Source organism: Saccoglossus kowalevskii, chromosome 7 (assembly GCF_978046115.1).
Source record: "Saccoglossus kowalevskii chromosome 7, keSacKowa6.1, whole genome shotgun sequence".
In the NCBI taxonomy this organism is placed as follows: Eukaryota; Metazoa; Hemichordata; class Enteropneusta; family Harrimaniidae; genus Saccoglossus; species Saccoglossus kowalevskii.
In genome coordinates, this window is record NC_140647.1 from 12,044,554 (window position 1) to 12,071,371 (window position 26,818).

General features: G+C 34.5%; 2 protein-coding genes across 2 annotated transcripts; both read left to right on the plus strand.

Moving 5' to 3' along the window:
* Positions 1-146: 146 nt before the first annotated feature.
* Positions 147-5,319, plus strand: LOC100374901 (diablo IAP-binding mitochondrial protein-like). Its single transcript, XM_002730363.3, has 6 exons — positions 147-276; positions 1,625-1,820; positions 3,287-3,418; positions 3,630-3,761; positions 4,168-4,237; positions 5,019-5,319. Exons 1-6 carry the CDS (start codon positions 254-256, stop codon positions 5,204-5,206), a joined length of 741 nt encoding a protein of 246 aa, XP_002730409.1. The 5' UTR covers positions 147-253; the 3' UTR covers positions 5,207-5,319.
* Positions 5,320-17,903: 12,584 nt separating this feature from the next.
* Positions 17,904-26,673, plus strand: LOC100375794 (tRNA-queuosine alpha-mannosyltransferase-like). Its single transcript, XM_002730369.4, has 8 exons — positions 17,904-18,257; positions 19,183-19,350; positions 20,297-20,527; positions 21,473-21,582; positions 22,148-22,292; positions 22,756-22,826; positions 26,049-26,140; positions 26,240-26,673. Exons 1-8 carry the CDS (start codon positions 18,055-18,057, stop codon positions 26,312-26,314), a joined length of 1,095 nt encoding a protein of 364 aa, XP_002730415.2. The 5' UTR covers positions 17,904-18,054; the 3' UTR covers positions 26,315-26,673.
* Positions 26,674-26,818: the final 145 nt, after the last annotated feature.

Consider the following 26,818-nt stretch of genomic DNA (forward strand, 5'->3'; position numbering starts at 1 on the left):
ACTCTTCTATAAAATATGGGCCAAATTTTAATATGTTAATATTAGCAATAAAATAATAGTAATTATGGTGGGAATAAATAGTAGGCAAATTGTAACTTTAGCGAAATAAATAATGTTGGATTTTGCATTTCGAAAAAGGCTACGTCCAAAAGGAAAATGTCTGCGCCCATAGTTTAGTCTCGCGTCGCTGTGTATTTACACGCAGTTTTATGTTGTATTAGTGATATCATTTGATAATCGGTTCACGAACATTATGAACGCTAATTGTGTAAGAAGGTAAGATGCAACAAATCGATTCTAAGCCGCAAGCATTGCTCCAGTAACACGATGTCGTCATTCCGCTGAAATCGCGTGGTTTACGTAGATTTCATTTCCGGGTGTAAACATCATTAACATGTTGTAACAGTGTATCATTTAATATTTTAATTTTCCTAACGTGCAATGTATGACGTGTAACAGACGAGCAACTAAGCCATGTCAGAAAACTGGCTGGTGAACGGTCATTTCGGCTGTGTACGTTGGATATGGGGGTGTGGAGGGGATCCGGTTTGTATAGCTGCAGCTACGGTTTGTAAAGACTAGTGGATAAGCAAGAAGCGGACCACTTAGAAACTGGTCCATTTCTCTTGAATTCTTTTGGGGTAAGAGTTTATTTAGCCAGCTCCACCCCAGTCACTCTAAACCATAACTCGCTATCGCCCTCCCTAGTTTATATGTATAGGCTCCTCTTGAGGACACTTGTCTGTAGATGGGCATATGCAATTGTGATTCACTTTTATCATGCCGTGACAATTTTTGACTATTTGTGTCTCAAGCCTCGCTTTCACATTGATGGATTGTATCAGTGGTATCATATCCCTGCAGTGGGCGGTGCATGAAAAAAATCCATTAGGGTGGGTGGGGTTGATGGTCGGAAGCAACTCTTCCCGAATGCAATCAAGATGGGTGTTACCATATTTATAATACACTTAATTAAAGATCCCAGACAATTTGTGAGAAGAGCAATCCATGTCCATATCTCATTCATAAATATAATACGTTTCATTCCATGTATGGGATATACCCGGTAAATACATTTGACAACCAATAGACCAACCCTGGGAGCTTGTGCGTTGGGCTCTGTTATGGCAGCCCATTTGTACCATGTTTTTTCCCAAACTGGGTTAATAGTTGATACACATGTACATGATGGTATACATATATCTTGTATGCTTCTATTTCTTTTTGATTCAAAATGGCCATTTGTACAGTACATTTTCTTAGTACATTTGTACTGGGTTAATAGTTGATACATGATGGTATACATATATCTTAAGATTCAAAATGACCAACCGACGGCAGAATTTCCATTTAAACTAACCACACTAACTCACACCACCGTATCATAATGTCAATGACATGGTTACATATAATACATTGTAATCATCATAGATACATGTATACTCAACCACGTTTACGAAAACATTGTATGATTTGAAATAAATATTTTTGTATTTTCTTACCGGAGATGTAAAAGTATATCAACTCTAGTTCATGGTATTTTTCAACACACATAATTTATTTCCATGTTATTGTATAGTTCATACACTATCTAATCAATATCATTTGTTGTGGTATATCACAGGATTATATTAAATGCAGCCAAACAGTATTCAAACATAAAGGCTGGGCAGATGATTACACAGTCTGCAAGAAATATCACTAGATGTCCTTCCACAGTATCCAGAATATTGGGAATTGGATCTGGAATCTCCATATATGCAGCACTTGCAGTTAAACCAGATGAATCTGAGAGTAAGACGAGCACATCTAAATTACCTGTAAGTTTCTTGCTTTTCAATATTGCAAAATATCTTTGCATTGCTACTGAGGTATACTGTATATATACTGTAGAATACTTTATTTTCGCTTAGATACATGATACATACATGATACATGTATACATTTTGTATGTTTGGTTGTCATAGTTACATAAATCAGTGAGACAGGCATTCATAATCTGACTGTCATGTGTTTTACAAACTGATTCTATGCTCACTGAAACGTCTGGTCTTGTGCAATGAAAATAAAAATTATCCTTTATAATATTTTTTGTACAATTACATTTCTTATTTTTGTTGCCATTAATTTTATTCAGTGTCTTTGCAAGTGAGATTCCGAGAATACTAGTAGGGTGGCTTTGAACTGTCACCTTTGACATTTCCAACGCTAGTTGTTAAAGGGGCAGACCACTGATCTCATCAGTAGTAGTAATGTGAGTTTTAGATTAGTAATAAATACCCCCTACTGTACCCAAACACCGTCTCTGTGTGTGTGTACTTTTGTGCTGCCCCCCTCCTTAACAAACCCAGATTTAAGGCTTGGTTATGATATAACCAGTTTTAAATTAGGGTTTGGCCTAATGCCTGCAGGTCATGGGTCACATGCAAATACGATATTGATCAACGAATCAGAGACCCACCTTGTGAACTTTAATCGAGGATTAACTTAAGTAAATAAACTAACTCACAAGTCGTGGCATTTTCAAACTAATATCATTGCGATCGCTGCAGCCGCCAAGTTTACAGTGCCTTCTCTGCTTACCCCCCCTTTTCCCACTCTGGCTTGTAAGGGATTCTTGTTACTGCTATTTACAGCATTTAATATTTACTTTAATATGCCTTGACATTGTATAACATTTGTGATTTGTTTTTGTTTTTTTTTTGCATTTCCTAATTATGTACAGCTTTGAGATATTTCTGTTGCAATGTTTACAGTCTTTATATTATCAACTATGTAACATTAATTCCTATTGTCTTTTATCATTAACAAGTCTGCTGAATTCTGGTTTTACTGTACTTTCGTTTTTTTGTTTTCTTGCCAGTTATGAGATTGTTTTTTTTTTTTTTTTTTTCCTTGTTTTTTTTTTTCCCTTTAGGGGAATTTCATTCGTAGTGTTTTCGGTTTGTAGTACATACAACAGTTACCAGTGGTCTCCCCTGGATCAGCCTTACAAGTGATTTATATATCACCTTTGAACTGTCACCTTTGACATTTCCAACGCTAGTTGTTAAAGGGGCAGACCACTGATCTCATCAGTAGTAGTAATGTGAGTTTTAGATTAGTAATAAATACCCCCTACTGTACCCAAACACCGTCTCTGTGTGTGTGTACTTTTGTGCTGCCCCCCTCCTTAACAAACCCAGATTTAAAAATGAATCAATTCTAACACAGAAAGTCACTGAATTTATTTCAATTTTGATTTGGATCCTTAACCATTTTTGTTTCCTAAAATATCTTGACATAGGATATTGATGCTAGCAGTTTGACTCATACAAGTATAATAAAGAATGCCACATCCCTGACTGTGAATGCTGCTTCCACTTTGTTATCACAGACCACACTAGCACTTATTGAAACATTGCAGGACTATGCAAAGGTAAGCCACGATGTAACAATCAAGTAGAACACTGTAAAGTGTTTAGATGTGACTAACATAACGCATGATTTCAAAATAAGGAAGACATTCAATCACTTCCATGATAATTTCAAACACTCATTATTTATGGCATTTTATGGGTGAATTCTATTGTTTTAAATGTCAGATGTATAATAATACCTTGTGCATACATAATTTATCTCGGTTGTAGGAAATGTACACCTTGATGTCTTTAATGGACCATCAAATTATGATGTTAGCAAATGAATTTGAACAAGAAAAAGTGGGGATGTTGATGATAGAGGTCAGAGGTGAAATAGAAACCAAGAGATTACAAGTGGAGGTGAGTGTATATGTTAACCATGGATAGATGTAACCCTGTCTACTTGCCCATATGAAACAGTTTTGGCACAAAATTGTTAATAAAGTCGTGAAGGGAAAATATGCATTTAATAAAAAAATGCTGTTAATAACTCAAAATTAAATCTGCTTCCTTCAAAAGGTCAGAAAGAACTTGTTTATAGAAATTTATGTTGATGTGGTATGCACTAAATTCTTTTCATCTCTAAAACTAAGTGGCAGATTCAGCACCTGCTAAATGAATACTTGTTTAAGTATAAGCATCTGCTTGTATCACTGCATAGCTGTTTAGACGCCTTAGTCTAGGTCACTGTTTAAGTAAGTCCTGTATATGTCACTGAAATGACATATGACCTTCTGTAATCACTGTGTGTGTGTTTTTCTACCAGCAACTTGAGTCTATGTTACACTTTGCTGTTAAAGTGATGGAATCCACTATGCAAGCTGCATTTCAATCAGGTAATGTCAAATAAAATATCTACATAAATTGTATACATGAATAATTGGTAACTACATACATGTATTCTGTCAAAACATTTCACTACAGTTTCTGTTTATGTAATGTGCTTTTATTTGTCTGTTATACATTTTTGTTGTTTTGGAATGAGATTTAAACCAGAGTGTGAAAATTTACAGAGCTGCACCTCACTTCACAATTTCACTCAGAAAATGCATATTAATGAAATGATCCTCAAATAACTTTGAAAAACAGGATATGCTGTCACGATGGTGCTGTTAATTTATTGATGACTATATGACAGGGTTCTTCACAAACTGGAGGTTTTCATCATTTCTTGACTTGACTCTTCAGCTGGCCATCATCCAAAAACCTACTCATTATTATAACAGGAAAACTTGAATTATTATGACTTTCATCATTTGTGTATACTGTAAAATGACTAATTTTCACTGGGTTTAAATTTCACTGATTTATCATTTCAGACATATTCAGTGGGTTTTAAATTCACGGTTTTATCATTTAGACAATGTGTTCTATGCTAAATTTTACATATTCACTGGGTTTTAATTTAGCGCCTTTTCCCAGTCAGCGAAATAAGCCAAATTAAAACCCAGTGAATAATTAACCCCTTTACAGTATTCACTGTATATCTATCATGTCACTATCGTATTTGCTTTTTTTTTAGAAGTGAATGATACAGAGCATGGAATGGTCATTTATTGAAATGTACACTATTTTATAGTATAAAGCTGGTCATTCTATAATGCTTTATTTTCTCAGGGTGTGATGCTGCAGCTATACTAGCAAGTGAGAGAATCCAACAAGCCGAAATGCAAGTTGAATCAGCGAGGAAAATTGCCAAAAATGCGCTTGAAAACCTGACAGAGAAACAAAAACATTCAATAGAAGCTACTGCCAAACATGAAAAGGAAAAACAAAAACAGCAAACACAGAAAGATGATGATTGAGAACTTTATAGATTTTTTATGATTATGTCAAATCAATTGTGTGTGTCACAGATATGGTAATAATACTGCCAGGGATAATCAAGAAATAAAAAGTTAGTACTTTAGAAAAACTACATGTTAGTGTATGTACATGTATAATGTTTATTGTATACCACTGTAGTGTGGTACAATGTAGATGAGTTTTGTCTTATTGCTGGGCAAAGAATAACTTTATTTGTTCACTTTAAACCACAAGTTGACTTTGAGTTACATGTACAGCGGTAAGTAACTGAATGTATATTATACCATGAATGAGTTTTATGCCTTAAGGTTGCTCAATACAGTTTCTCAAGCTTGGTGGTTCTATCGCCCATATGTTAGCATAGGGCATTTTTTACAAATTACTCTGTACCCCTTTATTTCTAATTGCACGAGTCGTGTTTTCTTTTTTCTCTAGTCCGTTTATTAATTCTGAAAAACACATACAGTTATATCACATTTATCTGAACATTTTGATTCTTACCACTAATTAATTTTATCTTATATGACATTGTATAGCAATGAGCACTCTATTCACAAAAATAACAAATATCCAAAGATTTTTTTAGAACTGTATTGAGCTATCTTAACGAACATTATTATACATCTGTCACCGCCATTAGTTACAGCGTGCAGTATTTTATGGGGTATTATCATCCTACCATATAAGGAAATGCGAATTCCAAATAGTGAAATGATTACGCTCGTAAGTGTCCTCTAATTATAAAAACAAACATGGCTGACACCAAGGTTTGACTGGATTCCACACTGAATTGACTGATTCTGTTCTAAACTTTTTTGATTTTATGATGTATCCTTGGAAAGAAAAAATGTATAATAATAATAAGGTTATTATGAGGATACCTCAAAGTATGCACTCCGACAATACGACGTTCAATCTACCTCTGCTTTGCGTTGATTGGTACTCCCACAGTACAGATTGTTTACTTTTGAAAAGAATCAAAATGCCCAGATCAATAGTTAAACATTTTTGAAAATCACCATGGCAATGAGACACTTAGAGTATAGATGTCACAAAAATTATAGTGGGGGAGTATTCACCTGCGTGTGGCGCAGGCGATCATAGCATATCTTTGTTTTTTAAACAAGCGCCTACCCATGGGTCTTTGCGTTTTTAGCACATGTTGTAATCGTCCCCTAGTCCTCAATTTTGTGCATCGAGTTTAAAACAACTGTTTAAAATATGTGAAACGATATGTTACAAGAAATGTTCAGGAACTGGATGGTAATGTTTCTATTTTGAAAACAAGCTCTTATCATAACTTAGTTTGCTGCGCTTCGTCATCATGTTTGTCTTAACTGCTTTGAAAATATAGTGACTGTGTATGCCAATGTTTTCATATGAATAGTATGGAATGCCAGGTTAACCAGTAAAAGAACAGAATTTAACATAGCTCACTATTATTCCACACAGTCGTACAAACTTCTTCTATGGAATTGTTACGGTTTCTGGGTAATTTTCGTCTGGGAACATACTGTAAAATACTTAATTTTACCTGGAATTAATTTCCGCTGAATAGACATTTTGTCTGTTTCATAAAAATTTTCACTGATTTTTGATGAGTTGAATGTAGAATATAAGAAAAATGGATTTTCGCTGTATTTAATTTTCATCGATTCATCCCTTCAGCAAAAGTACTGAAAAATAAAGTTTTTACAGTAACAGAATCCCAAGCTTCTCGCAGACATTTTTGGAGTTTAGAAATTATTTTCACGTGTGATGCAGACTATTCATGTATCATTTCCACTCACAACAGTCATGGAAATGATCATACCACAGGATACCTTTTTTACTCAAGAAAAACACTTCCATACCTTACAAACTTAATAGTACACAGGTATAACGCCTTCTCATGATATTACGCAATGGGTGGTAATTTACATCTAGACCGAAGCATGTAAAGTGCTGCTAAATTATGTAACACATGTATTTGAATAAACTACGGTCAAACCTCTGTATAGCGAGCACCTTTGAGGGGGGGGGGGGTCATTTGTTGTGTTCGAATCAATTACACATTCCCCCAAATAGAACGTTTATTTCTAACATGTGATACCTGTATAACATCGACTGGTGCAAGGAAAAGTCGTGTTCAATCAAGTGATGTTTTTAGCGAATCGACCAAACTAGTAGTAATGTCTATTGTTAATTTTAGACAGTATTTCTAACGATGTTCAGCAACTATTTATATATAGCGACTAGCGAGGCGCCACCAGTGGTGAAAATTTGACATTCAATCTAGAGATATAATACTTGAGATAATCTGTAGTAATAACAATAATAGTTTTATTGCAACTTCAGAAATAACATATTAACAAATGATAAAACCCGTACAACAATTCAGCTAAAAAAAAGTTTCTCTAATTCCAATATAATCTGTGTTGAATATCGAGTACACTTCCAACGATCGTCCAAAGTTTGTGTATAGCCGAGAGATATGATACCGGAAACAACTAGAACCGACCAGTTATTACAATGAAATTCTATGTGAGTCAACTTGCGTGAGATTCGAACTCACAGATTCATTTCTCTCGTGTATCACATCTATATCAATGGAGTATTTATGTGGACAAAGGCATATACATGTTGATTGATAATTCATGTGAAGATCTGACAAAGAAATTCGGGAACTGGACATGACGTGTTTTAAAACGTCCTGGAACAATTTGAACAGCCGAGAAGAAGTAGGTTTACATTTGTCGATGACGCTTTTTTCTACTGTCTTTCAAACTGGTCGCTGTAATGTCTGTCTAATGTTGATGAGATGGAGATTGGTGTGAAATTATTTCATATGATGCGGGTTCTCGTTGATAAGTTGAACATCTGCTTTGATCTTTTGGATATCTGACATCATCCCCATTTGATCATGTCGAATGGTATGTAGTAATTCTAAAATAAAATTGAATGTAGATTGTTCAATTGTAGGCGTAGATGGTGGTGAGTTTGCCGTGCTGTCAATGACCGTATCCATGGTAACCGGCTTTGATTCTACTGGTATATGACTTGAAATCTTCGATAGAGAAATATCTTCGTTGATGCGTCTGGCATTACGCTTTCCTGTAATATAAATTAAATAAATAAACAAATTAGAATTACTCGGTTAGTTCACATATCGGGATTAATGTTGTCATAGCAACAGTAGACATTGTTACAATATTTAACAACAAAACTTACCACCGGGCATTCTTTTAACTTGGGCCTTATAAGAAGGCACTTCGATATTTCACCTTCACTTCATCTCCAACTGCATAGTGTTTTGACTTGATTCTAGAAGACGACACTTCTTCTTCTTTCCCGCAATCACGTTCTGGTTGCAACCATACAATAACAACTTTTGAAGCCATTTTCGATTATAAAATTGGTTGTAATTGAAATGCGAGAGTACGATGTGATACTGTAACTAAATACGACTGGGGTAACAGGGGTCTCTCCTGCTCCTGTATTTATTCACTTTACTGGGTTGTTAACATCTTTCCGAAAACCTCAGAGGTGATAACTATTGGGAATATCTATTCACCGACTGTCTACACAATACATTGAATTCGATGTATGAATCACCACACTTCACAGGTATATTACATTCATTGTATTGATTGAATACTGTATTGTGATTGGATATTTGATTCACAGAATTATGCATCGTATAATTGCAGAAGAGAAACGCTTCTACATTCACAAAAAATAGTCGCAGGAAAGAAAAAAATCAAAACTTTACTTAGGTTTAGAAGAAAACGATTGGCAAAGTTAATTATTATGATCAATGGTATTGTTCAAAGAGTTCAAAATGTAACGTAGGGTGTTAATTACTCAATTTACTTCGTAGCATAACACCTTTTAGAGTATTACTCAATGGACATTTTGAAGTGTAACGTTTGGTGGTAACTCAATTTACATCGTAGCATAACACCTTTTATAGTATTACTCTATGGACATTTTGAAGTGAAACGTTTGGTGGTAACTCAATTTACATCGTAGCAAAACACCTTTTATAGTATTACTCAATAGACATTTTGAAGTGTAACGTTTGGTGGTAACTCAATTCACATCGTAGCATAACACCTTTTATAGTATTACTCGATGGACATTTTGAAGTGTAACGTTTGGTGGTAACTCAATTTACATCGTATCATAACACCTTTTATAGTATTACTCGAAGGACATTTTGAAGTATAACGTTTGGTGGTAACTCAATTCACATCGTAGCATAACACCTTGTATAGTATTACTCAATAGACATTTTGAAGTATAACGTTTGGTGGTAACTCAATTCACATCGTAGCATAACACCTTGTATAGTATTACTCAATGGACATTTTGAAGTGTAACGTTTGGTGGTAACTCAATTTACATCGTAGCATAACACCTTTTATAGTATTACTCGATGGACATTTTGAAGTGTAACGTTTGGTGGTAACTCAATTTACATCGTAGCATAACACCTTTTATAGTATTACTCGAAGGACATTTTGAAGTATAACGTTTGGTGGTAACTCAATTCACATCGTAGCATAACACCTTGTATAGTATTACTCAATAGACATTTTGCAGTGTAACGTTTGGTGGTAACTCAATTTACATCGTAGCATAACACCTTTTATAGTATTACTCGATGGACATTTTGAAGTGTAACGTTTGGTGGTAACTCAATTTACATCGTAGCATAAAACCTTTTATAGTATTACTCAATGGACATTTTGAAGTGTAACGTTTGGTGGTAACTCAATTTACATCGTAGCATAACACCTTTTATAGTATTACTCAATGGACATTTTGAAGTGTAACGTTTGGTAGTAACTCAATTTACATCGTAGCATAACACCTTTTATAGTATTACTCGATGGACATTTTGGTGTGTAACGTTTGGTGGTAACTCAATTTACATCATAGCATAACACCTTTTATAGTATTACTCAATGGACATTTTGAAGTGTAACATTTGGTGGTAACTCAATTCACATCGTAACATAACACCTTTTATAGTATTACTCGATGGACATTTTGAAGTGTAACGTTTGGTGGTAACTCAATTTACATCGTATCATAACACCTTTTATAGTATTACTCGAAGGACATTTTGAAGTATAACGTTTGGTGGTAACTCAATTCACATCGTAGCATAACACCTTGTATAGTATTACTCAATAGACATTTTGCAGTGTAACGTTTGGTGGTAACTCAATTTACATCGTAGCATAACACCTTTTATAGTATTACTCGATGGACATTTTGAAGTGTAACGTTTGGTGGTAACTCAATTTACATCGTAGCATAACACCTTTTATAGTATTACTCGATGGACATTTTAAAGTATAACGTTTGGTGGTAACTCAATTCACATCGTAGCATAACACCTTGTATAGTATTACTCAATAGACATTTTGAAGTGTAACGTTTGGTGGTAACTCAATTTACATCGTAACATAACACCTTTTATAGTATTACTCGATGGACATTTTGAAGTGTAACGTTTGGTGGTAACTCAGTTCACATCGTAGCATAACACCTTTTATAGTATTACTCGATGGACATTTTGGTGTGTAACGTTTGGTGGTAACTCAATTTACATCATAGCATAACACCTTTTATAGTATTACTCAATGGACATTTTGAAGTGTAACGTTTGGTGGTAACTCAATTCACATCGTTACATAACACCTTTTATAGTATTACTCAATGGACATTTTGAAGTGTAACGTTTGGTGGTAACTCAATTTACATCGTAACATAACACCTTTTATAGTATTACTCGATGGACATTTTGAAGTGTAACGTTTGGTGGTAACTCAATTTACATCGTAACATAACACCTTTTATAGTATTACTCAATGGACATTTTGAAGTGTAACGTTTGGTGGTAACTCAATTTACATCGTAGCACAACACCTTTTATTGTATTACTCGATGGACATTTTGAAGTGTAACGTTTGGTGGTAACTCAATTTACATCGTAACATAAAACCTTTTATAGTATTACTTGATGGACATTTTGAAGTGTAACGTTTGGTGGTAACTCAATTCACATCGTAGCATAACACCTTTTATAGTATTACTCAATGGACATTTTGAAGTGTAACGTTTGGTGGTAACTCAATTCACATCGTAGCATAACACCTTTTATAGTATTACTCAATGGACATTTTGAAGTGTAACGTTTGGTGGTAACTCAATTTACATCGTAGCATAACACCTTTTATAGTATTACTCAATGGACATTTTGAAGTGTAACTTTTGGTGGTAACTCAATTTACATCGTAGCATAACACCTTTTATAGTATTACTCAAAGGACATTTTGAAGTGTAACGTTTGGTGGTAACTCAATTTACATCGTAGCATAAAACCTTTTATAGTATTACTCAATGGACATTTTGAAGTGTAACGTTTGGTGGTAACTCAGTTCACATCGTAGCATAACACCTTTTATAGTATTACTCAATGGACATTTTGAAGTGTAACGTTTGGTGGTAACTCAGTTCACATCGTAGCATAACACCTTTTATAGTATTACTCAATAGACATTTTGAAGTGTAACGTTTGGTGGTAACTCAATTCACATCGTAGCATAACACCTTTTATAGTATTACTCGATGGACATTTTGAAGTGTAACGTTTGGTGGTAACTCAATTTACATCGTATCATAACACCTTTTATAGTATTACTCGAAGGACATTTTGAAGTATAACGTTTGGTGGTAACTCAATTCACATCGTAGCATAACACCTTGTATAGTATTACTCAATAGACATTTTGAAGTATAACGTTTGGTGGTAACTCAATTCACATCGTAGCATAACACCTTGTATAGTATTACTCAATGGACATTTTGAAGTGTAACGTTTGGTGGTAACTCAATTTACATCGTAGCATAACACCTTTTATAGTATTACTCGATGGACATTTTGAAGTGTAACGTTTGGTGGTAACTCAATTTACATCGTAGCATAACACCTTTTATAGTATTACTCGAAGGACATTTTGAAGTATAACGTTTGGTGGTAACTCAATTCACATCGTAGCATAACACCTTGTATAGTATTACTCAATAGACATTTTGCAGTGTAACGTTTGGTGGTAACTCAATTTACATCGTAGCATAACACCTTTTATAGTATTACTCGATGGACATTTTGAAGTGTAACGTTTGGTGGTAACTCAATTTACATCGTAGCATAAAACCTTTTATAGTATTACTCAATGGACATTTTGAAGTGTAACGTTTGGTGGTAACTCAATTTACATCGTAGCATAACACCTTTTATAGTATTACTCAATGGACATTTTGAAGTGTAACGTTTGGTGGTAACTCAATTTACATCGTAACATAACACCTTTTATAGTATTACTCGATGGACATTTTGAAGTGTAACGTTTGGTGGTAACTCAGTTCACATCGTAGCATAACACCTTTTATAGTATTACTCAATGGACATTTTAAAATATAACGTTTGGTGGTAACTCAATTCACATCGTAGCATAACACCTTTTATAGTATTACTCGATGGACATTTTGGTGTGTAACGTTTGGTGGTAACTCAATTTACATCATAGCATAACACCTTTTATAGTATTACTCAATGGACATTTTGAAGTGTAACGTTTGGTGGTAACTCAATTCACATCGTAACATAACACCTTTTATAGTATTACTCAATAGACATTTTGAAGTGTAACGTTTGGTGGTAACTCAATTCACATCGTAGCATAACACCTTTTATAGTATTACTCAATAGACATTTTGAAGTGTAACGTTTGGTGGTAACTCAATTCACATCGTAGCATAACACCTTTTATAGTATTACTCAATAGACATTTTGAAGTGTAACGTTTGGTGGTAACTCAATTTACATCGTAGCATAACACCTTTTATAGTATTACTCAATAGACATTTTGAAGTGTAACGTTTGGTGGTAATTAACCAATTTAATTTACATTGTAGCATAAGACCCCTCAATGGTATAACTCAATGTCCAATTTCAAGTGTAACTCAATGGACATTTTGGTCGTAATTACCCAATTTATATCGTAGCAATACTTCCTCTAATGATATTACTCGACGTAATGCTTGGCTGAAATTACTCAGTTTACACTGTAGCATAGTATCTTCTATTAGTATCTTTTTATGGTACAGCGCCATCAAAACTATCACTGTAATATAGATATTTATTGTGACACAAATATACATGTACATGTATGTTGTAATAAATTACTTGGTTCACATATACTATATGGACTGTATGGTAATTTCCGAGTGTCAATAAATGATATTTGTTCTCAATTATGTGTATTTGTTATTATAACCCAAGCCATGTGACAGAAACCGAACATACATTTCACATTGTAGTTTCATCTGCACATTGTGCAGTCAATAAAGGACGACTCGCTGCTCATCTGTTGATATCAGAGCAAGACGCGGACGTGTACAACAATGAACGAAACACACTATCTAAGACAAGTCTTTGCCCTGGTATCATGCAGTTAGTGCACCGTGGCTCGACATACAAATGTCAAGAGGGTGGTTACAGGTCACATTAAATAGATGGTATTTATCCTTATATGGTCACTACACATGTTGACAGTATCCATCTCAAGAAGCTAAACCGGTGTATGAAAAAAAATCGAAATTAGTTTACCAGTTGGAGGAGATTTTCTAGTAATAATAAATATATAATAATAAAGTTGACAAGATATGTTTTAAACCTCCAACTGTGCGAATTATCAAGATGGTTGTCAATCAGAGGTTATTCAAATCCAAGTGTAAAAGAGCGGTGGTCGTCGCGCCACGCATGCGCGAGATATGGGTCTCTTATGAACAAAGATGGCGACTTTGACTGTTGCACCATGGCTTTTCTACCTCCATGGTTGCACAGACCAACGAGTACGAACGGAGACGTTTCCAAGCTTTAATTAAGTATTTCTCCAGTGATTGGAAGGTATCGAACGAGTCATTCACAGTAATTAGTGCAAATGCCGCTAAGGTCAAAACTCATGATTTCCAGTAGAAGTGCGCACTGGATTCTGGAAAAATGCGCTGCGCGACGACCACCGACTATATGTAACTTCAAAGCAGTAGATATTTCCAACACCATCAATTCAAAGCGACTGTGTTATACGAAGTGGTTTTGGTACGAAGTGACTATAACTGATTAACACAACCGTTTAAACGTTGGCCACGAAAATGATATTTGTCATAACGCATCACCGTCTGTTTACAAATGAACTGTTACATTGATACAATGTACACTGAAACTTCTTGTCCGCTGTTCCATGGACACTGAATAGACAGAAAGCAAATGGCTTGTAATTAACACACGACACCTTCTCGTTATCGAATATTACAGAAACAAGTGTCAAACCATGATAATTGTGTCGTAGATGGCGCTTTATAGCTATCGTCAGTTTGTGTCGTTCATAAATGACAAACACAATCACAAATAAAAACAGGCCGGTATATTATCATTTGCTTTTATATTGAGAAAACATATATCCAATGACATAATTTATCTCATAAAACTTATAAACTTGGACAGGCTAGATATAGATGTGATAAACTACGTGATACGTGTATATACACGACACACCTCGTAGCGACAATATACGGTGATGGCGTCACCAGTGTTGAATACCAGATACTTAGTTTAGAGACATAATACAGGAAAGTACATAAGAGAATAAAAATAATATTTTATTGCGTCATTGAAAATAACATTTTCATAGTAAAATGATAGTAAAACCCATTCAACAACTCGGCTAAATAAAATATTAATAATGTCATAATCAGTGGAGAATAACGAGAGCGATTTCAAAGATTCTCACACATAGTTTGGGTTTTGCGCATTAAAATAAGAAAACCAGTCGAGATTCGACCACGAAGATTGATTTTTCACACGTCTATTCAAATATGCTTGGAGAGTTTATGTATAACAAAGGTGTTTACAAGTCGGTGGACAATTCATGTGAATAATATGACTTGAAGAAACTAGTCAAATACGGAGTAATTGAGTATTTTAAATCATTCCAGAAAAATGATACATGATACAGGAAAGTACATAAGAGAATAAAAATAATATTTTATTGCGTCATTGAAAATAACATTTTCATAGTAAAATGATAGTAAAACCCATTCAACAACTCGGCTAAATAAAATATTAATAATGTCATAATCAGTGGAGAATAACGAGAGCGATTTCAAAGATTCTCACACATAGTTTGGGTTTTGCGCATTAAAATAAGAAAACCAGTCGAGATTCGACCACGAAGATTGATTTTTCACACGTCTATTCAAATATGCTTGGAGAGTTTATGTATAACAAAGGTGTTTACAAGTCGGTGGACAATTCATGTGAATAATATGACTTGAAGAAACTAGTCAAATACGGAGTAATTGAGTATTTTAAATCATTCCAGAAAAATGATACATGTTTTCACTGTAGTTCAACTATGAAGTGTAGTTGTAATAAAATACAGTGATCAAAGTCCACTTTACATTTGCCTCTATCCCTCAACTGTCTTCCAAACTGGTCGCTGTAATGTCTGTCTAATGTCGATGAGATGGAGATAGATGTGAAATTATTCCATATGATGCGGGTTTTCGTTGATAAGTCGAACATCAGCTTTGATCTTTTGGATATCTGACATCATCTTCATTTGATCATGTCGAATGGTATGTAGTAATTCTAAAATAGAATTGAATGTAGATTGTTCAATTGTAGGCGTAGGTGGTGGTGAGTTTGCCGTGCTGTCAATGACCGTGTCTATGGTAACAGGCTTTGAAATCTTCGATAGAGAAAGATCTTCGTTGCTGCGTCTGACATTACTCTTTCCTGTAACATAAATTAAATAAATAGTTTAGAAGCACATTTGAAATTACATTTGAAAAAAGTACAAAACGAACGTCAGATATGCGAGAGGAGACGGATCTCGTCAATTTAAGCGCCAACAACTTGAGACTAGCCGTGTAAAGATGTGAACAAGAATGAGATGACGTCCTGTGTCAACCACGAGTTGAAACCATTAAATCGTTGCAATTTATCACTGATATGAACTTGGTTATTGAGAAAATACAAGGAACGATGATAAATACAGAAGTACATACATTCCGTTTGCGGTATTTGTAGTTGGTGGAGTGTTTTGAAGGACGTTCATATTAATAATGTATCACTTCGACACAAATATACATGTATGTACGGAACTTACCACCGGGCATTCTTTTAACTTGAGCCTTATAGAAGGTACTTCGATATTTCACCTTCACTTCATCTCCTACTGCGTATTGTTTTGACTTGATCCTAGAAGACGACACTACTTCTTCTTTCCCGCAATCACGTTCTGGTTGCAACCATACAATAAGAACTTTCGCCATTTTCGATTATAAAATTGGTTGTAATTGAAATGCGAGAGTACGATGTGATACTGTAACTGAACACGACTGAAGTAACAGGGGTCTCTCCTGCTCCTGTATTTATTCACTTTACTGGGTTGTTAACACCTTTCCGAAAACCTCGGAGGTGATAACTATTAGGAATATATATTCACCGGTCATCTACACCATCCATTCAATTCGATGTGTAAATGACCACACTTCACGGGGATTACTAGTATATCTATTGTGGTGATCGAATACTGTATGGTGATTGGATATGCTATTTCTACATTCACGTCAAATAATCACCTGAATTCGATCGTAAAATTTGTATTGAAGGAAAGAAGAAAGTAAAACTTTATTCAGCTTTAAAATAAAATACAATGTTATGCTACGGTGGCAGTCGTTATTGTATATAACAATCGGAATGTGGAAGTGTAACGCCCTTAAATTGTATTTCTCAATGAACATTTTGAAGTGTTGGTTTTGATGGTAATTACACAATTTACTTCGTAGAATAACACCCCTTTATAGTATAGTATTACTCAATGGGTACTTTGAAGTGCAAGATTTGGTGGTAATTTCTAAATTCACATTATAGTACAACTTCCTTTAACAGTATTACTCAATGGCTATTTTGGAGTGTAACATTTGGTGATAATTACTCAATTCATATCGTAGCTTAACACCCTTTCATAGTATTACTCAATGGGAATTTTAAAGTGCCAAATTTGGTGGTAATTGCTCAAATCACGTGTTGGCATCACATCCTTACAATTACATAACAAATATCGTTGTATCACACCTCATAATAAAAATGCTCAATACAAATTTCAAGTCTAAAGTTCGGTCGTAATTCACAATAATATACTCTTTTCCATCCCGTGTAAAACGTGAAATCGAACGTGAAAACAAACAACAGTTGTTGCATTAGTAGTAGCGTCAAATCATCACGTGACATATGACAAAAATGTTTATCAAAAGTATACACAACTTATAACTCTACAAAAATTCTACGTATGTCTGAAGGAATAGTTTTGAAAAGCTAAGTTCCCTTCAGTCTCACTTTAAGCGCAGATGACTCGTCCAGTGATCAGATTTCAATATAGCGCCCTTTAGAGTTTATTTAATTTGTGTGTTCGTTTTACACTAGTCATATGACTACAGGTCAAATGCCAGAGGTCACTAGCAGTCGACAAGCATACACTTGATAGTTTAGAATGTAATAGCGTGGAAGTGACTGGGTTGAGTCTTAAACGAACCGATCGTGGCAATATTTTGTGCACACTTTAGCATCTTCGAGTTCAGTGATGTTTTTTTCTTTTGAAAATTGAACAAAAACGGCTATGATAATATCATGATTATTATGTCGTTTCACCAATAGGACGTTTCACCTTCAAGTTCGCCGTCATTTATTTGCAATAGCACATAATACGCGTACATTCTGCTTTCCATGCGTGTTTCGATGTCTACTTCGCAAGTTGACGTGTTGTTACTGGAACCTTTCTATGGCGGTTCACATAAACAGCTGATCGATCTGTTACATGCTGAGGTTGGAGGTACTTCTATATGGACACTTCCGGCTAAAAAATGGCACTGGAAAGCCAGGACATCGGCATTGTATTTTGCTGAGATAATTCCTAACACATGTAACAAGTAAGTCTTAAATCAGCATATCAATATTTCCAACAAAAAAATTAAGATTTGGACTGTAATTTATAAACGTTTATATCAGAACGCCCTCTTGTGTCAAATTTTTTATGCATATTTGACAGTGAAAATAGAATATTCACATATTAAAATTAATTGTAGACAGATTTTGTGACAAAATAGTTTAATAGTTAGTTTAATAGTTCAATAGTTAATATCTATTCTCATATGTCACAACACATAGTAGCATATTCCACCTCAAGATTGTTTTTGAATCATCAAAACTATAATGTCTTAGGGCTTGTTGGTGAGTTGTTCTACCTATTAAATACAGTCAAAAAAATATCATGTTTATTTGTTTCAAAAGTCTTACATAATTGTTGATTTGTACCTAGTACAAAATATTTTGTTGGAAAAAAACAGTCTGAAAAAGTGCAAAAATTTTGGAATTGTTTCCGTAGGAATTCATATAAATACATTTTTTCATAAAAAATATTCGTTAGAATGTCCTAAAAAATTGTGACAGCCATAACAATCGTATAACAACCTAATTATATTTTCACTATATGTACCCAAACGAAATTTTGATATATTATGTAACCTTATCACCATAGGAACCAATGTCAAATGAGTCAAAAATCTCATTTTCATGGGTGTTTGACACATCTTTTGTGTGAAAACTAGTTGACTATGACAATAGCGAAAAACAAAACATATGGTAAAAGTCAAAGAAATCTGGCAAACATTTTTTAGTGAAATAAATATTTAACATGTATCGATATATTTATATTTACAATATGTATTCATTATTTATATTTTTAAAAATGAGTTAAGTGTGTTCCGGGCCTCGAAATTTAGATTAGGTCATCCATTTTGAAGGCCAAAATTGATAAAATTGTCTTGTCATGGTACTGTTTATTTTCATTCATAGAACATTATTTGCAAGCTCAGTACTGAACTTAGCAGAGCTTGTGGCTTTAAGACCAGATCTGTCAAGACTCAAGAAAGTCCTCTACTTTCATGAAAACCAGTTGATATATCCTGTGAGAAAACAACAAGAAAGAGATTTCCAGTATGGGTACAACCAGATTTTATCTTGGTCAGTAATTTTTTTTTTCCAAACTCATTTTCCAGGAGAGGATTATTTTGAATATTAGGACAGGGCTGGAAGATATCATATGAAATCACCAAAACAGATAATAACAAACTTTCGCACTTATAGCACTTTTAAATCTTTTATTAAATTTGAACAATATTTAGAAAACACCAAAAACAGGAAATTTAGAAATGTTTTAACCAAATTCAGGATTTCAGCCAATCAGCTACCAGTAGAAAAAGGTCGACATAGAGGCATTAAAAGAGAAGACAGATTCTGTCATCTGTGTAACTGTAATGAAGTTGGTGATGAAAAACATTACCTTTTCAGATGTAATCATGACAAAATTAGGGAATTAAGAAATTCATTATTTACAGCATTCTATGTTTATGCCCCTAGTCTACAACTATTAGCTGGAGAGGATATTTTTGTTTCGATTTTTTCAAGTTCTGATCTTTTTATTTGTAGTAGTCTAGCAAAATTTGTTTTTCATGTTTTAGAATTGTTTTAGTTTATTTTGTTTGTGTTATTTTGGACTTTACACTAGCTCTGTATTGTGTACGTGCCAAATAAAATATCCTATCCTATGAAAAATGTTGTGGAGATCAAACAAATGCAAAACTGAAATTTGTCTTGTTATGCAGATGTATAAATAAATAAAATGACAATTCCCCCCCCCCACAGTTTTCAAGTAGGTAGCCCTGCATCATGTGGTTTGTCATATGTAAACTGCATATGACTATTATAGCCATCACTCCGCTTTCGTTCATATACATTATAGTCTAAGTGATGTTATTTCACATTTACAGGAAGCTTGTATGAATTCCAACATTTGGTGTCAAACTAGGTAGTGTACCAGGCTATTTGAAGCATCAAATATAATGTTTTTGTCATCATTTATAGGACTTTGCATTGTTTACTAACACCTGTGTATGTTTATTGTTTAAAGTTTAGTTGCAGATTTAGTATTATTCAACTCTCTTTACAACATGGAATCCTTTTTGTCATCTATTGATTCATTTCTGAAACTTATACCAGATCATCGTCCACACGGGATATCATCTAAAATTCAACCCAAATGCCAAGTGTTATATTTTCCCATTAATTTCCCGGTCATCACGTCGAGAGCCTCATCTCTGGATGAAACAAGGCCATTGCACATTCTATGGGCTCACAGGTGGTAAGTAATCTATATTTTTGCTTTTATTGTCTTCTTGGAATCTACCTGAATTCATTAGTGTTTGGTGGTCCCTAGCATCGTTACCTCAATTAATACACAAGTTGGCCGGGTGACACATGATCTCATTAATGTGCACATAAATTATTCTAAGACTACTAACTCTTACAGATTTTTTTAACAACCAGAGTCAAATCCCTAATACAATATAGCATCATTTTTAAAATCCATTTGCTCCCTGCTCTGCATGCTTAGTACCTCAATGTTGTATTGTCAGCAAAACAAAATTTTTTCCACAACCAAAAAAGTTGGATTATGAATATTGCGATTATTACTTGAAAAGTCAAACAATTTAAAATGAATTATGCAAACAATATTTTTTTTAAATCATTAATTACTTCAAATTAACTGTAGCTCATGTCACATGTCAACAACTACCTTATAACAACTTAATTGTCTTTTCTGTTGTTCCTGTAGTGGAGCTATTTGAACCATATGGGCTATCATTTTATATTTGCCATATTTTCCTCTTCCTCTTCCTCTTTTGTTCACATTACCTTGTAGTGTGTTATTAATTCTGCTTACATATTACATAGTGATTAATGTTTTCACGGCAAGCCTCCATAGTCAGCACAGCTCCTTAGTCACTCAGCAGTGCCCATTTGCCATGCACCATTACTTGGTGCTATTATGTTTAGAGAACAGAATGGCTGTCAGCCCTGTGTGCTGTAATCATCCGTGTGCTTATAAAATCTGAGTATCCAGGTCACTTGAGTCAGTAGCTACCATAAAATGATTAGAACTTTCTCATCTATGGAAACCTGACCTTTATATGTGTATCTGACCTGCATGGATTTAACTAGCAAGCATGTTGCTGAAGTAAAATTTACAGTATCTAAGTATACAGTGAATAGTAGTCCGTGTTGTTAATTTCTTGTTTTAATGCAGGGAACATGACAAGGGTCCAGACATCTTTTTTGAGGCAATCTATAAACTTGTGGAATGTGGAGTTAAGTTTCATCTTTCAGTTTTGGGAGAATCGTTTTCAGACATACCGGGTAAGTGTGACATAATTTCTTAACCTCTTGAAACATTATATTTTGAGTTGGAGAAATAAACCACTGTTACCAACCTGTTACCTTGCCACAACCTGTGAACTAATCACTATAAAACAACAACGACCTATTACACAATCACCTGTACCACTGAAAACCAACCACCACTTTTAAATCTATCACTATAAACCAGCCATTACCTGAACCAACCACTACCTTGTTTGTATAGTATTGTATTCCTGTTTCCTGTCCAGTTACACTGACGAAGAGTTGCACTCGAAAAATTTGTCCTTTCTAACTCCTGCAGTATTTTACCATTTTCCCGCTGGTCCGTCTTATTTTGTTCACTACCTGTACCACTGTAAACCAACCACCACCTTTAAACCTATCACATATAAACCAACCACAACCAGTACCACTCTAAACCAACCACAACCAGTACCACTCTAACCTAAACATGACCTGATGCACAACTGCTTACTATATCAGTCATAATCATATGCAAAATAGAAGTAATTTATTTAAAAAAGTAACTTCTCTCTCATTTCTGTTTTATTTTTATTCTCAGACGTATTCATAGAAGCTAAAGAAAAACTGAATGATTATATTATAAATTGGGGGTACCAGGAAAGTAAGCAAGACTTTTTCTCAATTCTACAAATCGCTGACGTTGCTGTGTCCACTGCAAATCATGAATTCTACGGAGTTTCGATGTAAGTGGTTTAATATTCCTTTATTAGGTTAGGAAATCCTATCGGGTTTCCATGCAGTATCTAAATAATCATGTAATCATGTCATGTTCAATCATGAATTCTATAGCATTTTTATTCGAGTGTTTTAATAATCATATACTGAATGCATCCTATGAGTCTGTGCAATATTTTAAAAACAAAATCATGTAATTTTGATATTTTCGATCAAGAATTGTAATCTATAGGATTTCTATGAGAGTGTTTTAATAATCCTGCACTAAATGCATGGGGTGGGACCCAATATGCAATGTAATTATGTATGAGTGAGTTCAATAATCTTGTATTACATTTCTATGCATTAAGCATACTTGTTTGGATATACTGACCTTTTAGTGTTATTGTAACTGCATGAAGGGAATTTGGACTCACTTTTATATTTTTATTTTTGGAAATACTTTTTTTATATGCTTTGATTCTTTTTTAGGTTAGAAGCTGTTCATTTCAAGTGCTTCCCTCTGTGTCCAAATAAACTAGTTTATCCGGAAATATTCCCAGGTATTTAGAAATTACGTTAAAAACATTTGTACTTTGGGTATTATGTCCTAATGTGTATGTCTATTCCTCTAACCGGACTGATTTTGTAGAAGCGTTCTCTAGCAGGACTGATTTTGTTGAAGCGCCCTCTAGCAGGACTGATTTTGTAGAAGTGCCCTCTAACAGGACTGATTTTGTAGAAGTGCCCTCTAACAGGACTGATTTTGTAGAAGTGCCCTCTAACCGGACTGATTTTGTAGAAGTGTCCTCTAACAGGACTGATTTTGTAGAAGTGCCCTCTAGCAGGACTGATTTTGTAGAAGTGCCCTCTAACAGGACTGATTTTGTAGAAGTGCCCTCTAACAGGACTGATTTTGTAGAAGTGCCCTCTAACAGGACTGATTTTGTAGAAGTGCCCTCTAACATGACTGATTTTGTAGAAGTGCCCTCTAACCGGACTGATTTTGTAGAAGTGCCCTCTAACAGGACTGATTTTGTAGAAGTGCCCTCTAACAGGACTGATTTTGTAGAAGTGCCCTCTAACAGGACTGATTTTGTAGAAGTGCCCTCTAACAGGACTGATTTTGTAGAAGTGCCCTCTAACATGACTGATTTTGTAGAAGTGCCCTCTAACATGACTGATTTTGTAGAAGTGCTCTCTAGCAGGACTGATTTTGTAGAAGTGCCCTCTAGCAGGACTGATTTTGTAGAAGTGCCCTCTAACAGGACTGATTTTGTAGAAGTGCCCTCTAACAGGACTGATTTTGTAGAAGTGCCCTCTAACAGAACTGATTTTGTAGAAGTGCCCTCTAGCAGGACTGATTTTGTAGAAGTGCCCTCTAGCAGGACTGATTTTGTAGAAGCACCCTCTAGCAGGACTGATTTTGTAGAAGTGCCCTCTAACATGACTGATTTTGTAGAAGTGCCCTCTAACAGGACTGATTTTGTAGAAGTGCCCTCTAACAGGACTGATTTTGTAGGAGTGCCCTCTAACAGGACTGATTTTGTAGAAGTGCCCTCTAGCAGGACTGATTTTGTAGAAGTGCCCTCTAACATGACTGATTTTGTAGAAGTGCCCTCTAACAGGACTGATTTTGTAGAAGTGCCCTCTAACAGGACTGATTTTGTAGGAGTGCCCTCTAACAGGACTGATTTTGTAGAAGTGCCCTCTAGCAGGACTGATTTTGTAGAAGTGCCCTCTAACATGACTGATTTTGTAGAAGTGCCCTCTAGCAGGACTGATTTTGTAGAAGTGCCCTCTAACAGGACTGATTTTGTAGAAGTGCCCTCTAACAGGACTGATTTTGTAGAAGTGCCCTCTAACAGGACTGATTTTGTAGAAGTGCCCTCTAACATGACTGATTTTGTAGAAGTGCCCTCTAACATGACTGATTTTGTAGAAGTGCTCTCTAGCAGGACTGATTTTGTAGAAGTGCCCTCTAGCAGGACTGATTTTGTAGAAGTGCCCTCTAACAGGACTGATTTTGTAGAAGTGCCCTCTAACAAGACTGATTTTGTAGAAGTGCCCTCTAACAGGACTGATTTTGTAGAAGTGCCCTCTAACAGGACTGATTTTGGAGAAGTGCCCTCTAACAGAACTGATTTTGTGGGGATCTTTAGACAAAATGAAATCCCAAAATGAAGTTGAGTGTCTTTGTTGACTATTGGGGAGGTCACTCTTCGAAAAATAAAAAAAAATGTATGTGACCATTTAGGTGACTTAAGACACAAACAAAATTGTTTAATATCACAAAATTATATACTCTATAACTAAAGTAAGATGTTTTTTCAAACTCACTATATCAATGTATGATTTTCTGCTGCATCAATGACATGCCAATAAATTAGCATAATTAGTTGTGTCATCAGTGGCATGTCATACGACTTAGACTGCGCCAATTAAAATTTATAAAGCAATATTCTATTCCTAAAACATATACAACTAATTGGTAATTTGCACTGGAGTGATAAAAAACTGAATCCCTGAAATACATGTGACATGTTCTACAGAGTGCAGGTCAATATCAAGGCACACACTCTCAGTACTATGTATATATGACATGATTACCTTTATTGGTAGTGCATGTGCTTACATAAACTACAGAGGTCAAAAGAAGTAAAATTTTAATAATTCAGCTAGTATACAACAAATGAAGTTTTTTGTTTATAATACTATTCAAATATGGAGCAAGTTTGGTGTATTTATACGCTGGAATCTTCTGTATAGAAGAGAACATGTTGACACAGAGGTTTATTTGCCAGGAATTGTCATGAACAAGGATGAAAACAAAGGGAATTCACTAGGCTCAACTGGCTCAAATTGCCAGAACAATACTTTCTGCATAAATTTTATTTTTAGAAGTTGTCAAATGTTCAAATTCCAATTTTAGTAAATTTCTTTTACCTTTTTGATTTCAAAGACAATATAATTCTAGAACAAAATTTGTAAGTTTGATTATTGTTTGAGAACATTTCAAAAGGTAAAGTGTATATCTAGAACTTGCATACCATAAATCAGGCAAATATACAACACACAAAAACATCTATGGAACAGAGACTATGTGAACATTGCCATAAAATAGAAGTTAAAAAGGCACCATCTGAAAAATTTCAAATTTTACAGACACTTAGGAAACACTATGAACAAAAAATTATACAAGAAATGCACAGTACCCCTATCAGGAATTGTGACCCAAACTATCCGTTGTGTAGTTAGCAATTGTGAGCAATTAAAATGGTGCTATCAATGAACACGATAATACTCAGAGTTAGTGCCATAATTTAATCTTAAAAATCAGCTTTTTTTGGTGGTAAATGTACCAGAAAAAATAAAATAAATTACCCTAGCAAACTTTCAACATTCTATTTTATACACAATACAGTCCACATATAAGCAATACTCGAGTCCATTTGGCGCAAGTTTGTTGTTATTTTCTCAAATTTCTTGACATCTTCAACAGCTATGTCAAAATCAGGCACATTACTATAATGTTTTGGTATTAATAATAATGTGAACTGAAAACAAAGTTTCCGGCATATCACAAGACTTATATAAATGCTTTTTTTTAAGGAGTGTAATGTTCAGAATAATCAACCCTCACTTATATTTCATAAACAGTGCCCTCAATGATTAAACTACTGAAATCGTTCTTTTTTATTGAAACTTAAATTTTGCCTATTAAGCTAGGTATGAATTGTAGACAGTATTAATTTCTGAACACTGTTATTATCTTTCAATATCAGAGGAGTGTTTATACCGGACAGATCAACAACTATTCAAGAGACTGAGGGAGTTCTGTCGTCATCCTCACCTCATACGTAACAAGAATTTACAGGTAAAACTGCAACAGAAATATAAATTGTTCGACATTTAGTAAGTTGTGATATCCTGATAATCTACAGACAATTTGTTTTTGTTTTGTTTTTTGTTTCAGATTGACACAACTAAATTTAGTTGGAAGACACTGCAGTCACAGTACAAACACATTTTAAAATCAGACGATTCTTGACTCTTAATATTCAACCTTATTTATAGCATTCTCTATGTCCTAATAACAGTTTAAAAAGTAAAATTTTACTTGTGCTACTTTTCCAATAATACAATTCATACATATTACCTAAGGTATAAAGATCCTATTCTGTACAAAATTCTCAAAAACTTAATAATTCAGCAGAGACATTTAATGCAATTGCTTATTATTTTTAATCTGCATTGGCATTAGCCAGGCCATGGTACAACACAACCCGCAATACCCAGGGTATTTTTGATTGTGTTGTAGTGTAGTGAAATACAAACCTGATTGATTACATTGTTGTCATCAGCACCATGTACATTTAAATAAGGTAAATAAATAAACAACAAATTTTACCTATATGCGTACATGTCGCTATGTGTAGTATGATACTCACATTGAACACATTTGTTGATTGCGTAGTTTCAAATTACGTTTAAATAAACAACACACTTGATGCACATGTGCATTAGTTGCTATGTGTAGTATGAGACCCATATC